The sequence below is a fragment of the Heteronotia binoei genome, chromosome 10, assembly GCF_032191835.1.
Source record: "Heteronotia binoei isolate CCM8104 ecotype False Entrance Well chromosome 10, APGP_CSIRO_Hbin_v1, whole genome shotgun sequence".
Lineage (NCBI taxonomy): Eukaryota > Metazoa > Chordata > Lepidosauria > Squamata > Gekkonidae > Heteronotia > Heteronotia binoei.
This window is the reverse complement of record NC_083232.1, coordinates 26800478-26817308: the sequence shown is the minus strand read 5'-3', so window position 1 is coordinate 26817308 and position 16831 is coordinate 26800478. Positions and strand designations below refer to the sequence as shown.

Genomic DNA, 16831 nt, shown 5'->3' with positions numbered 1-16831 from the left:
ATTGGGCATGGCAATAGGGAGGACACAGACAGTGGGATGTGTTCAGTCTGCTGGGTCTCAGATTATGCAGCCCTGGGCATATAAAGAATGGAAAGTAATTATTTTGTGTCTGCAGTTTTTGTTCGTCTTGCCTGTGTCTGACCATTCTCCATGGACTGTTTCCTCCCCCCCCCCCCCAGGCCATCTCTCGCTTGTGTGAAGACAAGTATAAAGACTTCAGAAAATCAGCAAAGAAGCGGTCGGTCAGTTCGGACAATCTGACTCTAGTTAGATGGTCTCCTGCTATCATCTCCTAACAGTGAAGTCTGGGATTATGCCTCCAAAAGTACTGTTTCTATCATCAACTTTGGGCAGGAGGGGAGGGGTTATTGTTCATTTTTGGGTTTTTTCCCCCCATGTTTTTCCCCCCCCCTCTCTTATTTTTAGAACTGCCTTTACAGTGCCTCCCTCTTTGGCGTAGCACACGAGAATAAACTTGGGACATGGAGAGAATCATCAGGATAAAAGCAGGAGGGACTCCATAAGAAGATTGCATTTGTTCCTTGCTAACAGAGAGTCCTTTTGTGAAGGGAAAAAACAAACACACTTGGAAGAGGAGAAGACGGGTGCGGTGTGGGAGCGAAGAAAGTGACAAGTGTGTGCCATTTTTTTTTTAAAAAATACCTTCTTCAGAAACAATGGCATGAAAATAAAATCCACAAGATAAACTTGCAAGAAAGTTTTGAGGGTGGAGGGAGGAATTGGAAGGGCTTCACGTTCTCTCTCTCTCTGGTATCTCCTATCAGTTGTTTTTTTAAAAAAACTCCTGAGTTTTGCATTCCTTTTTGCTGTTTGCCTGGGTTTGGTTTTCCTCCTTCTGCCAAGGCAGCAAGTGTGAAGGCGGTATCTACAAGTAGCACAAGCCTCTGAATCTAACAGCGTTTTGGTTGATTCCTTCCCTCTGCAAGGCACTTTTCTCTTTATAAGCTGTTTCATTAGCATTTCTGCCCATTGTCGTTATGCATATTTTGTTTCTCGTATGCCTTTTTTTTGGGGGGGGGGAGGGGGGGAGTATTTTTTGAAAACAAGATTTAACTTGATTTATAGTGCTGAACCAAAAGTATACAACAGGATCAGGTGATCGTAATTTTCATATTTTTTTTTTTGCTTTAATTTATAGCAGCCAGTGTCTGTGATGCTCCCTTGCTAGCTGCATCATGAAGACTGACTGCATTAGAGTATATGTGGCTGCATGTGCCTTCCTACGTTCTTTTGGGATAGTTTATTTTTCCTTACTATAAAGTGATGATTGTTAGAAGGATTCAGGCAACAGTGGAACTTGGGCTGAGGAGGTGAAACTTGCACCGGATGTGGCTTTTTTGCAAGTTTTTCATAGCATTCGGAAATTTGGCGGACAAAGCGAGAGAAAGCAAGGCCTCCCTTTCGCGTGGCCCAAACAGTTGATTTCCTTCACTTCCTGGTTCAATGTTGCAAGCAATAGCCTCAAGTTTTTTATATGTTTACTTTAAATGGAAACAAATGTTTGTATAAAATAGGGGGAAAAGTAAAAAAAAAAAAAGTTTTTTGTTCTAGTGAAAAGCGGTCCATGAAATAAGAAAAATCTATATTAATTTTACCAAGTGTTTGTCACAGGCTGGATAAATAATAATAAAAAAAGTTTTACAAAATTGCATTTTACAATGTAGGTGCTTATAGAAATTTAAACAAAATGCAAACTGTGAAGAAAATTTGATGATTGATGGATTATGTTATACTTTTTTGTTGCTGTTACTTGTTTCCCACCGTTGCTTTCCTTAATGGGATGTACAAGAGGAATCCCTCTTTTTACAGCAAATCACGGGATTCCTGTAGGAATTCTTGTGCTCTGTACCAGGATATAGGGATCATTTTGCACACTTCAGAAAAACACAGGTTTATTATATGAAAACAAAATCAGAAGTACATTTCATGAGTTTGGAATTCCATGCATTCTCTCGCTAGTGGAAGAAATGATCAAAACTCTCTCGGTTTGGACTTGGGAGTGTTTTTGTGGAGTTTTTTGCACTACTTGAGAGGACCATAAAAGCACATTCCATTGGCAACATCTCCTGCATAAGACCCCCCCCCCCCAGCTGTGCTGTTATACATACCTCCTTTTGGGGGGGCTTGCTCAGGAGAAGTTCTTAGCATTGTTCTCCTGAGCTATTCTGTTAATATCAATGAGAGCTCTTGAAGGACACGTGCCCATCCCACATTCCTTAACATGTCCTCGTTGAGCCTTAAAACCTCATTTTTAAGAATATTGTTTACTTGACTCAAGTTTTCAACAAATCCTCCCCCCCTCCCCGCCATATTAAAGGCACATCTGTGCAACTCTTCATTCTAGGGAGCCAGGGGTGCTTTCTCTGCTGCTGATCCTTTCAGTCAGAGGCCAGGAACCAAAGAAGAGAGAAGCTCGTGAACCGAAACTTTTGCTTTTGGTGTTCGCTGCGAAGTTCTCACTTGCCAAAGAAGCCGGCCGTTTTTAATGCCGAACAGCTGGTTTTCTCTTCAGCACGGGAACTGCTGCATTAAGTGCTTGGTTGTCGCTGGTCATCACACACTCCTTTTTTCGGGATCCGACTCAAGGATGGCTTAGGCCTGCTGGTCTATAGGGCTAACGGCAGCCACTGGAGATGATGTCACCTGTAGCAGCAGTTGCCAGGTTGTTTTGGCGAGAGAGAAGAAAGCACATTTATTTTCCTCTGGGATGTTTTCCCAGGCTTCTGGAACACAGTCCCCAATCAAGAGGTCTGTAAGGGGTCCTTTGTGATATGCCCCAGATGTGTTCAGGACTAGAGCGTTCAAGGCTTTTTCTCAGATGACCATGCCCCTGATAACGCTAATTGCCTTAAAAGAGGTTAAGGCGCCAGTGATGCTGGAGTACGAATATCCAAGCAGTTTTCTCCTGGCTCTCTTATTTGTACTACACAACGTGAAGAGTTTGCCCTTACATATATTCCCTGATCTTTCAAATAGTTTAGTTCTCATTTCTTTTATTTTAAAAAAAATAGTTGTGCCAATCTATCAAGACTCTGATTATTATCATGTTGGGGTTTTGATTCTCACCTCTCCCCTTCCTTCTTTTTCTTTTTTTCTTAAACAGAATGTTAAAAGAAGAAAAAAGAGAGCCTTTACAATGATAGAATAAAAAGGATGGGGTGCTTTTTTAAATATAGGACGGAATTATAATTCTCCCCCAAATGATTTTACAATGCATTGTTTTATCAACAGTTTGAAGAATGGTTGTTGGGTTTGCTTTCTAGCAAAAGCATGGTTGTGCAGTTTGTGGGGGGGGAGGTGGACAGAGGAAGAAGTTTGCATTATGTAAAGTTCTCAATGCATCTACTATAATTTTTGTGAAGTTTATTAAACAACTTTAAAGATTGTATAGTCTATTTATTGTATGTATGTACATACAGTCTGATACTTAAAATTTCAAGTGGATTCCGTAAAACCTGGCTCAGTCTTGTTTAGACTATTGGATATCGTTTTAGCCTTGTACACTGGACTCTACCTCTGTATAGGAGAATTTTCCATATTCTTCAATTAGTACTGATTCTCTGTGATTTAACTTGGTTATGTTTCTTGCACTAAAAATTAAAAAAAAAGAAATCTGCTGTTAAAAGTGGGGTTTTCTCCTTTTTTTGTTTTGTTTCTCATTGTATTTATGCATTTCTTAATTTACATCCCATGTTCCTCCCCAGTGGGCACCCAAAGCAGCTTTAGAACATCACTCTTCTCTTCTCCAGTTTTCCCACAACAACAATCTCGTGAGGTAGGTTAAGTTAAGAGAATGTGAGTAGCCCAAGGTCACCCCACAGACTTCCACGGAATTCAAAGAGCAGGAATTCAAACCCTGGGTTTCCCAGGATCCCCTACACCAGTGGTCCCCAAACGTTTTGGCACCAGGGACCAGTTTTGTGGAAGACAATTTTTCCACGGACTGGGGGGTGGGATGGTTTTGGGATAATACAATTTTGCACTTTATTTCTATTAGTTTGGTGTGGTGGTTAAGTGGGAGAACCAGGTTTGATTTCCCACTCCACCACTTGCAGCTGCTGGAATGGACTTTGGTTAGCCATTGCTCTCGCAGAGCTGTCCGTGAAAGGGTGGCTTCTGTGAGAGCTCTCTCAGCCCCATCCACTTACAGGGTGTCCATTGTGGGGGAGGAAGGTAAAGAAGATTGTGAGCCGCTCTGAGACTGTGAAATTCAAAGACTGTAAAATTCATTGGATATAAATCCAATGTCATTGTTGTCTTCTTTTTCTTCTCCTCACATTGTAATATATAATAAAATAATTATACAACTCACGGCCTGGTTGCTAACAGGCCATGGACTGGTACCAGTCCACGGCCCAGGGGTTGGGGACCCCTGCCCTACACCGTACTGGGTCTCACTCTTTCTTTCATACGCTTTCTCTCTCTCACAGTATATAACAAGGGTGGCCAACGGTAGCTCTCCAGATGTTTTTTGCCTACAACTCTCATCAACCCCAGCCATTGGCCATGTATAAACGATTTTATCCAACCTTATATCTGCTTTATTTTTATCCCACCTGTCTTTCAGGGAGCTTAGACAACATTCATAGTTCTCTCCCTTCTGCATGTTATTCCCATAACAGCCCTGGGAGGTAAGTTAGGCTGGCTGGTCCCACTATGCTCAAATTTCTTCATGGCCGAACGGTGTCTTCCAGATCCTAGTCTTAATGCTCTAACTACTGCACCCCAGTAGTCATTTAAAAAATAAAAATCCCTAATGGCTCACTATGTAGTTCTCTAAACTTCTCCTGGTAGATCTGTTTTGGTTTCTTTAAGTGCACAAAAGAACAAAATAAAAAATAACCCCCTGGTCTATTTATATACAGGGGTAGTTTCAGGGTGATGCACAGTACCACCTTAAGTGAAGAAGAAGATATTGGATTTATACCCCACCCTCCACACTGAATTTCAGAGACTCGGAGCAGCTGACAATCTCCTTTACCTTCCTCCCCAACAACAAACACGCTGTGAGGTAGGTGGGGGTGAGAGAGCTCTCACAGCAGCTGCCCTTTCAAGGACAACCTCTGCCAGAGCTATGGCTGACCCAAGGCCATTCCAGCAGCTGCAAGTGGAGGAGTGTGGAATCAAACCCAGTTCTCCCTTATAAGAGTCCACACACTTAACTACTACACCAAACTGGCTCTCAAGTGAAGTTACACTGCTTAGGATGGCATTGTCAGTACAGTAAAGACAAAAGAGAATATCTTGGATTGAACCTGCAGGTCCTGAATATGACCTAGAAATAGCAACCTTTCCACAGGGATATAATGTTAGAAGAAGATTCTAGGGGTTTCATAGAGGGCACAAGTCTCTCCTTACACTGTGTTGGAGCTCTCCATCCTTTCTCACCTTGTGATCTTTTCCCCTTGAGCTTCTCTACCAAATAAAAGTGACAAATCTCCCCCTACTTCCCTCTACCTTCCCTCTGGAGAGCCAGTTTGATGTAGTGGTTAAGTGTGTGGACTCTTATCTGGGAGAACCGGGTTTGATTCCCCGCTCCTCCACTTGCACCTGCTGGAATGGCCTTGGGTCACCCATAGCTCTGGCAGAGGTTGTCCTTGAAAGGGCAGCTGCTGTGAGAGCCTTCTCCAACCCCACTCACCTCACAGGGTGTCTGTTGTTGGGGGAGGAAGGTAAAGGAGATTGTGAGCCGCTCTGAGACTCTTCGGAGTGGAGGGTGGGATATAAATCCAATATCTTCATCTACCTTTTAAAGGATAGATTCGCCAGTGAGAATTTGGAGATATTTTTGCATCTTGCATTCCCCCCACCCCACTCCTAGTAAATGATTGACTTCCAAAAATTCCCAGCTGAGCTTTAAGGTTAGTGCTGTTCTGTACTGACAGTTCCATGGATTGAAGAGGTGGAGAGCTGCTTTTATGTACTCAGTCTTACTGGTGGAAGGTACTGTAACCTGCTCTGCTCTACTTTGCAGAGTTGGGTTCAAAAGAAGAAGATGATGATGATGATATTGGATTAATATCCTGCCCTCCACTCAGAGTCTCAGAGCAGCGCAGTCTCCTTTATCTTCCTCTCCCACAACAGACACCATGTGAGGTGGGTGGGGCTGGGAGGGCTCTTGCAGCAGCTGTCCTTTCAAGGACAACCTCTGACCCTGTGGCTGACCCAAGGCCATTCCAGCAGGTGCAAGTGGAGGAGTGGGGAATCAAACCCAGTTCTCCCAGATAAGAGTCCGCACACTTAACCGCTACACCAAACTGGCTCTCTCAGACACCCTCAGGAAATTTGCATGTTCTGTCAATGACATCCTATCCAAGGATGGTAGTTCGGTTCCCTCCAGTCACTCAGGTTTTATGACCAGCATTAGCCCTGTCTGATCTGGCTCCACCTTCATCTTCCCCACATACCCCCGGAAATCTGGCCACAGCCCAGCAAAGAGATCATTTGCACTAGAAACTTAGTTAACAAAATAAGGATAGCCTAAAGTAAAAAAAGTCTGCCGTGAAAACGTCACCCCAGAGTCGGAAATGACTGCTGCTTGCACAGGGGACTACCTTTACCTTTTTAAAGTAGCCTGATGCCATCAGACCTTGGAGGCTAAGCTGGGGTGGCCCTGATTAGTATTTGGATGGGAGACTAAGGAATACCAGGGCCGCTATGCAGAGGCAGACAATGGCAAAGCAGCCCTAAATGTCTCTTGCCTTGAAAACCCTATGGGTTGTGACTTGACAGCAACCCCCCCCCCAAAAAAAAAAACACAACAACATTGACTGCCTATTGATCACCCAACTCCAAAGTGACAGTGTCATTTAACATTTTTACATTTTGCGCATCATTTCAGAATTAAAAGGTTTATTTTTGAAGAAACGTTTTTGTTTTTAATGGCTTCTCTGCAGAAAATATGAGGTGCGATGAAACAGGTTTGGTTCAGTTGGTGGGAAAAGGCCAACTTTTAGTGTCTTAACTTGGTGGTTTAGAGAACTAGCATTATGGAGAGATTTGAAATGACCTCAAAAGGGGGGGGGGATGTTGTGTAGCAGTGCTGCAGCTGCTATACCGTCTGCGCCAGATCCTTCCCTTCTCCTCTGACTGGTGTTAGTTAGGACAAGGCTGTAGCTACTTCACGGTGAGAAGGAAAGGCACTTAAAAGCTTCGAGTCACTGTCTTCTATTCCTACATCTCCAATGGATGGTTCAAGAGTTTGATGAGACTGTAGCCAAGGTGCTGTTATTGTTTTGTCTCAACAAGCAGCCTCCCTTTCCTTTCCTTTCCTTTCCTTTCCTTTCCTTTCCTTTCTTTTCCTTTCCTTTCCTTTCCTTTCCTTTCCTTTCCTTTCCTTTCCTTTCCTTTCCTTTCCTTTCCTTTCCTTTCCTTTCCTTTCCTTTCCTTTCCTTTCCTTTCCTTTCCTTTCCTTTCCTTTCCTTTCCTTTCCTTTCCTTTCCTTTCCTTTCCTTTCCTTTCCTTTCCTTTCCTTTCCTTTCCTTTCCTTTCCTTTCCTTTCCTTTCCTTTCCTTTCCTTTCCTTTCCTTTCCTTCAGCATACTTTTCTGAATAAAATAACTTGTGGCTGCTGCTGCTGCTTTTGGATGGAGACTCGAATGTGTGTGTGTGGAGGGGTAACCTGTTGGGAGGAATGGACTGTGCAGTGTCACTTAATGGTAGCACAGACTTTGGATTCCCACGGGAGGGCAGTAGTAGAGCACAGGCATAGCCCGGGTGCTCTCTGACCTTTCTTTTGTCTACTGCTGCTGCTGTCCCTTTGCTACTCAGAATGCTACTCTCAGAATTCCTTTCTTTTTGTCACTTCCCGTTTTTCTCGCTTCCTCTGTCCACCATGAGTGTTGAACATGATTTCTATAACTCTGCCTATCCTAGTGCAGAGAGATAGCTAGAAGTCTTTACTCCACTTTTCCTAACTAGTACAGAGTTCTCTTGCATTAAACAACCCTTCCCCCCAAAACAACCTTAAGCCAGTTTGGTGTAGTGGTTAAGTGTGCGGACTCTTACCTGGGAGAACCGGGTTTGATTCCCCACTCCTCCACTTGCACCCGCTGGAATGGCCTTGGGTTAGCCATAGCTATTGCAGGAGTTGTGCTTGAAAGGGCAGCTGCTGCAAGAGCTCTCTCAGCCCCACCCACCTCACAGGGTATCTGTTGTGGGGGGAGAAGATATAGGAGATTGTAAGCTGCTCTGAGTCTTTGATTCAGAGAGAAGGGTATGGTATAAACCTGCAGTCGTCGTAAGCATGAATTTATTCCTCAAGCAGTCTACAACATTCAGCTATCTGCTCGGTTTTCATTGTAGTGGCTGACCTATATATGAAGTCAATAAATCACTCTTTCCATGTTGAGATTGAAGCAAGCATAATCTCAAATATGCCACTATGAACAAGGCTACCCAACATTTGCAAGAAAGCAATACTATTTTTGCAAGGATCGTGGTTAGCCTGTCCTCCGTTCTCCTCCTTTCGGCCTCCGTGCCCTAATTGAAATTCAGCCTCTATTCAGTCAGGTCTACTTTTCTTGCCAGTTTTCGTGGCCATCTTGCTACTATCTCTCTCTCCCCAATGGATTAAAACAATCGAAACACTCTGGTCATTCAGTAACTGTGAATAAACACTCTGAGCTTTGTTTTTTTAACACAGCCCTTGGAGAAATCAAGGAACGTTTTAAAGGGCTCTTAATTTTAACTCTGCCGTGCTTCGCCTCCACGTTCGGCGTGTGTAATGACACACCTGCTGGTGCCCACCTCCTGAATAAAGAATGCTTTGGCAATGCTGCAAAGCTGTAATATGTCTGGCCTTCCTGATTTGCCTGCTCCGTGCTGAAATGTATGCAGTTCTAAATTGAACTGAGGTTTAAGTATTCCTTAACACCATTTGATTCAGTTCAGGTTTTGTAAATATTTTTGGCACTGCATGATAGGTCTCCAAGAATATTTCTGCACTTTTCTCCCACTGTCCTTAGTGAAATATATCTATATGTTGGATACTCGTGGTGTGATAAGTTGGAAAATCTTTGTATTTTATAAATGTTCCTGCTTCTACCCTTGCATCAAATAAATCTTGGCTTGATCTCTCTGAAACACTGCTTTTCTATGTGAAAGGGAACATCTGCACCCACAATCTTTCACCTGCAATCTGAATTGGTACAGTTCAGCAGGAACAGGTTTTTAGTGGTACACATTGATAAATCTGGGTTATTATGTTTCTGTTCCACCTGCATGAGTCATGACAGTAATAGTATTGCAGCCAGAAATCTGCAGCTATAATGATTTTAGGCCTTTGGTCCATCAAACTCGCTAGTGTTTACTCTGCTCTCCAAGGCCTTAGATAAGACCTCTTTCCCAACACCTGCTAACAGAGATCAGTTAACTGGAAGTGGCAGGACCTTGTGCATGCATGAGCCGCTATGGTCAATGGTTTAAACAGGGAAAAGATTAGGTTCAGCTTTCTGATTGATAAGTTAGGGCCAGTTGATACATTCAGAAGAATCAGTAAAGTCTATTGTGGTCTGTGCCAATTTTGGAAGCATGTGGGAGACTGTATTGCATGAATGTTCCCCGTGGGAACTACCTCAATCCATGTTTATTACGGATCATCAACAGGCATATACACTGAATATGGAAACTACCTTGAAACAAAAGCCTATCAGAGAGCAGGCCTTCTAGCTGACTTCAAGGTCGGCCCACTCCCTAGGCAAACTAGGCATTTGCCTAGGGTGCTGGCAGGGCAGGGGCACCGAATTCGGCCCTCGCCCCCGCCCCCTAGGCAAAGCCCTGTTTGCCTCCTTCTCCCTCCCTTACAATGTTAATGAAACGCTGCATTCCCTGGGCTCTTCAAAGGCCGCCCCCCCTGCCGATCAGCTGCTCAGCGGGTAAAACTGTGCCAGAGGCTGGCCCTCAGGCATGCTCACGATCAGCACGGAAGCAGTGGCGGTGGGAAGGATGAGTGAGCCGCTAAAATCGGCTGCTGCCACTGCCTCCTCCATACTTCCTTCCTATGCAATCCAGGAAGGAAGTGGGGAGGAGGCAGCATCTGCTTTTTAAGCACTAAAATTGTGAGGAGGAGAAGGAGGCACTACAGAGGGGGGCAGCAGGGCACAGCATGGGGGGGGGGCATCAAGGCTGTCTGGGATGCCATGCACCCTAGGGCCGGCCCTGGCTGATTTAGGCCTCAATGAGTGTTGAAGAGAATTTACTGCGCTTGGAAAGGAAGTGAGAAAGGAACAGGTTTCTCTTGACTAGTTGGGGGGATCCTACAGAACTTACACTGTAGCTAACATACACTCAGCTTGACTAAGGTATCAGTAAGCAGTTGACAGTTTCCACCTGCAGATGTCATTGGTCATTGCTTCTATTTGCTCATTCCTAATTATTACTTCTTCACATTTCCAAGCTCCCTATCCTCAGCTCCCGCCCAAAACAAGTTTTGAAGTTTGGCAGGCTTCCAGTATCTAGTAGGGAATGAGGCAGATAATAAAACGCTGGCTGGTGTGAAGTCTGTAACATTGGCCAAGGCTTCTTATTTTACTGAGACTCCCATGAGTTGCGGTATAGGCAATACACCCAATTCAGGATTGCTCTCAGTAAAACTAGGGGCCACGAGCCTCAGAGAATGTGAACCCAGGCTTGTCCTTTGCTCCTTGAGAGCATTTTGAAAAAGTAACGAGAAGCATTACTGAGGCCACGTTTAAAGCTTCTCTGATGAGCTCAGGTGTTAAGACTGAGCTTGCTGTTTCATCGTTGTGCAAAAACCTGACATTTTTTATTTACTTATGCAGGTATTCATATCTCACTTTTCTTCCCAGCGGGGACCCCAAGCCCAACTGCGTGTAAACTGCTTCTGGGAGCTGGCAAGCAGGCTCTTCTGAGTCCGAGGCTGCTGGGGAGAAAAGATCACCCAAAGTCATGGCCCCTTGGCCCTTGGGGTATCTTCTTTCCCCACGTATTATCCATTTTTATCACTCCGGGAAACAAAGCGGCGTCTATGATTTCCCCCAGCGCTCCATTTCTCTTTCAGCAGGGAACTATCCCAGCAATTTCACCAGGCTGGAATGCCCCCAGTGGGTAAGAATAGCCGACAATGGCAGAGATTATTCCTCTGGCCTTTTGTCTCCTTGCAGTTGTCGAGTTGGAGGTAAAGAGCAGCGCAGAGGACTGTGAGCCTCTCATTGCCTCAGCTGCACTTCTGAGGGGAGACTTTTCCCCTCCGCAGTCACCCACAGCTCCGATTCCGGCCGAGTTTTGAGCGCTTCTTCTGAGGGACTCCTTCCCTCTCAGCTGAGGACTGTGAGCTTTGGGTGGGGGGAGATGATGCTCAGTTTCTTCTTATGCCTTCTGTAGGTGGGGATTCCCCTGACCACCTTCAGGCATGGACTCCTGGGACTCTCTTGGCTTTTTGATCCTTGTCCTCAACTACAATGTGACAATTATAGGTGAGTCTCTAAAAACCTACAATTTCCACCCCCCCCCCCCCCATGTCTTAATTTCTGGCTGTTCTAGCACCCTCTGATTTCAAGAAGAAAGTTTTATCTTTCGAGTGTAATGCTGGTTGATTGGCTGGTTGCATATACACAGGCTTTCCCCCTCTTGCTGTCTCTTCCTTCCTTTCTGTAATTCCTAGAGGTAGTATAGCAAAGAAAAGACTATAAACTGACTGTGCTGTACATGGTTCAGCAATCAATTTGAACGATATAAAAGTCACTGATGAAAAGGTGAGTGCTTCTTGAAATAACTTGATGGATTGTCTGCGAACTTTGGTTTCGGTGTTAGCCTTTAGCCAGTTTTTTAAAAAAATTGTTGAAAAGAGTAACCACAAACTTGGTGTTTTTCCCTGGAAAAGGGAATTCTGACTGACTGATTTGGGGACATAATGTTTATCCCTCTTAGACTAGAAAGTATGCTTGTCATAGAGTAGCTCCAAAAGATTGCCTATAGCAGTCATCATATGTCAGATCAAAGTCTGTGAGATCGTCGATGCCACTGCTAAGATTCTATACTCCTGTATTGCAGGAAAGAAAGTAATTTCTTACTGAATTCATGAAATAATAGGGCTATCACCTCTCTTTAGGGTTTAGATTGTCATTATACTGAAGTAAGTTCTGCACATCAATATATAAATTCCACATCCATCCCTTTGCGAAAGCTGCCTTTAATGAATAAGTTTATATTGAGCTCTAATTAATGTTTAAATTGAGATCTCTAGTTAATAAATTTATATTGAGCTTTCATTACTCAAGGCATTTCATTTTGTTGCCAGTTTTATTATTCCTTTATTTTGGAGAAGGGGATGTGGGGTGGCACCTAATTAATTCCTGGCAGTGGGTGAGATTCCAAAGAGAGTCTATCGGGATAATGGCTCATATCTGTGATATACCAGCTCTTGTTTGACCTACTGTTTCAGGCATATGTGTAACCTTGCTGACAAATATCACTCTGCTTACTAAATTCACCCTTTTGGCTTCTAGCAAAATCCCTCACGTTGTTTGAAGGGCAACTGTACACTTACTTCAGATATCATTGTAGGCAAATTCTGGTAATAGCCTAGGAATTTGCAGAAACCCCACTGAGCCACTGTGTAGCTCCATACAGCAGTTCTGTAGGCTCCCCTAATAATTCTTCAGATAATTTGCCTGAAGAGGATCCCTCCAACTGACGGGGAAATCATGTGTCAGCTCTCATCTGCTTCCTTCCTGTTTGATTTTGGTTTATCTCGGTTTCTAAAAGAACAAATACAGAAGCCTGAGCAAGGCCCAGGGCTGGATGGCCCAGGCAAGCTCAGTCTTGTCGGATCTCGGAAGCTAAGCAGGGTCGACTCTGGCAAGTACTTGGATGGGAGACCTCCAAGGAATATGAGAGCCAGAGGCAGGCTTTATTCAGCCACCTCCCTGAATATCCTCCAGGTCCCCAGTGTGGGTCAGTCACCAGAGGTCGCAACGTCTTCTAGCTGCACGTGCACACACACTACACATGCACACACGTGCACATATAAACTAAGAAATACTCCCCCCCCCCAAAAAAAAGATGAGATTATCTGAGCAAGGTCTATCCATCATGACTACTTGCAGACTTTGATTTAGCAGATGAGAATCACCACTAATGAATAGGATGCTGCAGTAGTCCTTAGCAGGGGTGGAATTCTAGCAGGAGCTTCTTTGCATATTAGGCCACACACCCCTGTGGTAGCCAATCCTCCAAGAGCTGACAAGGATCTTTTTGGTAAGCTCTTGGGGGATTGGCTACATCAGGAGGGTTTGGCCTAATATGCAAAGGAACTCCTGCTAGAATTCCACCCCTGGTCCTTAGACTTGGGAGTCAGAACCTCAAAGTGCATCATGCCTCTTTCGCAGATGTGAGGAATGCGGTGGGCAGGGACAGCAGGTTCTGGAAGGCACACTCCGAGATGTTCGTTTACTTCTGCATAAGATGCTAAAGGGCTGTGAAATGCCGTTGGCTGCTCAGTCATGCCATATCTTTATAAATATCAACCTGAAAAATAGAATAGAAATTTAAGTGTGAAGTGATGTGACATTTCCTCAGAGGGAGTAAGAAACATGGAATTACCTCACAAACTGTTCCTGAAGAGTACAGTATATTTAGCATTGGATCCTATTTCAAAAAGCTTGTTAGAAGTCACACCATTGTGCATACTCTATATACACTTAAAACAAATGGCTCCTAAAGTAGAAACACATTTTTATTGTGGTGTAAGTTTTTGTTGCATCAGTCAATCCCTCTGGCAGTTGTTTATACTTAACATCCAAAATATTGCTAAGGTAGAATATTACCGTAACTTTCTTGCTTTTGTGCTTCATCTAACATTTTTGTTTGCATATTCAGCAGCACCTTTTCTTGTAGGAAAAACACAGCAGGAACTCATTTGCATATTAGCCAAACCCCTGACATCACCATGGCTTTGCATGGGTTTTTGTGGGGAAAGCCCAGCAGGAACTTATTTGCATATTAGGCCACACCCCTGGCCTCACCATGGCTTCACGTGTTTTTTTGTGGGAAAAGCCCAGCAGGAACTCAGTTGCATATTAGGCCGCACCTCTGACATCACCATGGCTTCTCATAGGGGTTTTTTGTAGAAAAAGCCCAGCAGGAACTCATTTGCATATTAAACCATACCTCCTGACACCTAGCCAGCCGGAACTGCGTTCCTGCTAAAAAAAAAAAAAAAAAAAGCTCTGATATTCAGGATCTAGGAATTGTGGAAGTTATTGCTGTAGGATTTGAACCCCAGATCTAACTACACAGACTGTCGTCTCTGTGTGTATAGACATCCTGCCTTAGGAGCAGACAGGGAAGTATGCCTTTTGCAACTTCAGCTTTTCAAATGGTGGTGTGCTTTAAACATTATAGCCAAGGGGAATGCTTCATTCTGTACTGCTTGTCTTTTCTCTACTGTTCTGTGGTGCTACGCTCATACATTATGACACCTACCACCATCAGCCACATATTGAAATGTAGCTCTATGAGAACACAACAGTAGTGGAAATCAATACTCCCTCTAAGCTGTAGAATCTTGTGAGCTACTGGCATTAAAATTGTGAGCTACTGCATAAATTAGTTTGCTCTGGGGCTATTTTTCCTGAGCTAAGACAACAATGTATGAACTGAAGGCTAAAAATCTGTGAGCTAACTCACACTAACTCAGCTTAGAGGGAACACTGGTTGAAATATGGTACGAGTGAAGTTCATATGCCCATTTCCAGGAAAGGCTAAGCAGATTGGAGATTCTTCTATGAGAGGCTAAGCAGACTGAAGATTTTTATAAGAGAGGAGAGACAGCTATGGGGAAATATGACTATGGCTGACAAGATTATGCTTGAGTGGGAAAAGTGGAGGGAGGGCAAGAGAACTTTTTTGTCCTCCAAAACATGAGAACTTGCCGGCACCCAATGAAATGAATGGACATTTGATTCAAGACAAAGGGGTATCTGGTTGGCCACCATGTGACCAACATGGCTACCTCTATGCTCTAGTGCACCTTGTCTACACAAGCCCAAATACAAGACCTTGGAATGGTCTTCTTAAAGGCAGGAGGGCCAAATTTTGACCAAAGGCCATGTTTCTACTGGCAGTTGAGTGCTTTTCTGGCTGTGTCTCAGCTGGTACAGAAGAAAGCCTGTGGCCCATCAGCCTGTAGTCAATTAAAAAAGCAATCTGTTGAAAATTAGTTCCTGACCAGGGTCATAAATATCTGGAGGTTCTTTCACCTCTTTCAGGGCTCATGTGTCTCCACTCTTGTCTTTTCCAGGAAAAATGTGGTTAACTCTAATGGTCCTGCTGAGACTACTGGTGATCTTCTTCGCAGCGTATCCTCTTTACCAAGACGAGCAGCAGCGCTTCATCTGCAACACCTTGCAGCCGGGATGCACCAACGCATGCTATGACATGTTTGCACCCATATCCCACTTCCGGTTCTGGCTTGTCCAGACGGCCTCTGTCCTGCTCCCTTATACTCTGTTTTGTGTCTATGTGTTTCACAGTGTGGCCAGGCAGCTTGTGAAGGCGCGTTCCCTGCCTTACCGTCGTTACAAAGAGATCAAATCCACCTCAGGCCACAAAATGTCCAAGAAGTCTTCCAAAGGGGTGGCAGGGGGCAGAATCCCCTGTGAGGCAAACAAAATGGATATTCCGGATTTTTCCAGAGCATATACAGTCCAGCTTCTTCTGAGAATGCTGGTTGAGGCTTGTTTTGGGTCGGGCCATTACTATCTTTTTGGGTTCTTTGTTCCCAGACGTTTTGCCTGTTACCAGTTCCCTTGTGCGAGCTACGTTGAGTGTTTTGTTTCCAGGCCCACCGAGAAATCCATCCTGATGTTCTTCATCTGGGGACTCAGCGGCTTCTCCTTCCTCCTCAGCCTCATTGACCTGACCTTTGCCTTCCGAAGCAGCATTGTCAGAAGTCACCGAAATAAGCTGTTGTCAGAAAGGCTGGGGACTGAGGAGAGATGTTGCCCTGGAGTTCTCCAAGGCAACAAACCTAGCAAAGACTTACTTGACTTTGGGCGAGGAGGCCAAGGAATTCTAGTCACCCCAGGCAGCTGTAATAACGTTGACTCTTGTTTGCTTGGCTGTGAAACGAAGGAAGACCTGTCGCCTCAGCCCGCGTTGACTTCCCAGCCAACTATCAGCTTTAACCTAAACAGTAACAAGCCATGTGCAACCATGAATCAAGACGGCAAGGGAGTGGCCTTTCAGGGTTGCGAGCCACGTGAGATTTTGCATGAGCAACCCAGATGCAATCCGCTGCCATGCCCCCTGAAAGGAGCTTTAGCTCTCAAGCCCCAAGACGGCTTCCCTCGGGGAGTTAATTCATCGGCAAGTTTCAGCAAGCCTTCAGTTCATTATTCTACTTTGGAAAGGAAGGCTTCCGACGTCCAGTCCGTCTGCAGCAGTGCCGGAGGCTCGAAATCTAAAAAATCTGAATGGGTGTGAAGAGCATGTTGTGTTGGCACAGCTCATGCATCATGAAGGTCCCTTCTCGTATCACTGAAGAGAAACAGCCATCTCAGAAGAGTGCCGTGTCTTCCACCTGAAATATTACCGTTGTACTTTTGTAGCTGTTTAGCATTAGAGCAAGGTTTGTTTTCTTTTTGTCATAGAAACTGTTTTGCATTGAAGCAGGCAATGTGCACCAATTACAAAATAGAAAAGGGTGGATCATCTGCATGAGTGTGAAGTATCAAACCATGACAAAAGAAAATGACACTGTGGTGGTCACTTGGGTCATCTCTGAAGACACTGTGCCAATCTGAGCACTTGCAGTAGAGTCTGATACCCAGACAACATCAGCTTTCACA

General features: G+C 44.4%; 2 protein-coding genes across 2 annotated transcripts in view; both read left to right on the top strand.

Annotated features, from left to right (window-relative positions):
* The window catches only part of CCNY (cyclin Y), a 148339-nt gene extending 144693 nt beyond the window's left edge, over positions 1 to 3646 (top strand). The window contains exon 10 of the mRNA XM_060248121.1: positions 180 to 3646. Coding sequence (XP_060104104.1) covers positions 180 to 296 — 117 coding nt within the window. The 3' untranslated portion in view covers positions 297 to 3646. The remainder of the gene's footprint in view (positions 1 to 179) is intronic.
* A 7681-nt stretch (positions 3647 to 11327) lies between these two features.
* LOC132578224 (gap junction delta-4 protein-like) lies at positions 11328 to 16577 on the top strand. The gene is made up of 2 exons (XM_060248120.1): positions 11328 to 11455; positions 15283 to 16577. The coding sequence occupies exons 1-2, from the start codon at positions 11392 to 11394 to the stop codon at positions 16464 to 16466; spliced, it is 1248 nt and encodes a 415-aa protein (XP_060104103.1). The 5' UTR covers positions 11328 to 11391; the 3' UTR covers positions 16467 to 16577.
* Positions 16578 to 16831: the final 254 nt, after the last annotated feature.

Coding starts and splice junctions, on each gene's coding strand:
- LOC132578224 (XM_060248120.1), top strand. CDS start 11,392: ATGGACTCCTGGGACTCTCTTGGCTTTTTGATCCTTGTCCTCAACTAC. Junction 11,456..15,282: donor CTACAATGTGACAATTATAG/GTGAGTCTCTAA, acceptor TGTCTTTTCCAG/GAAAAATGTGGTTAACTCTA.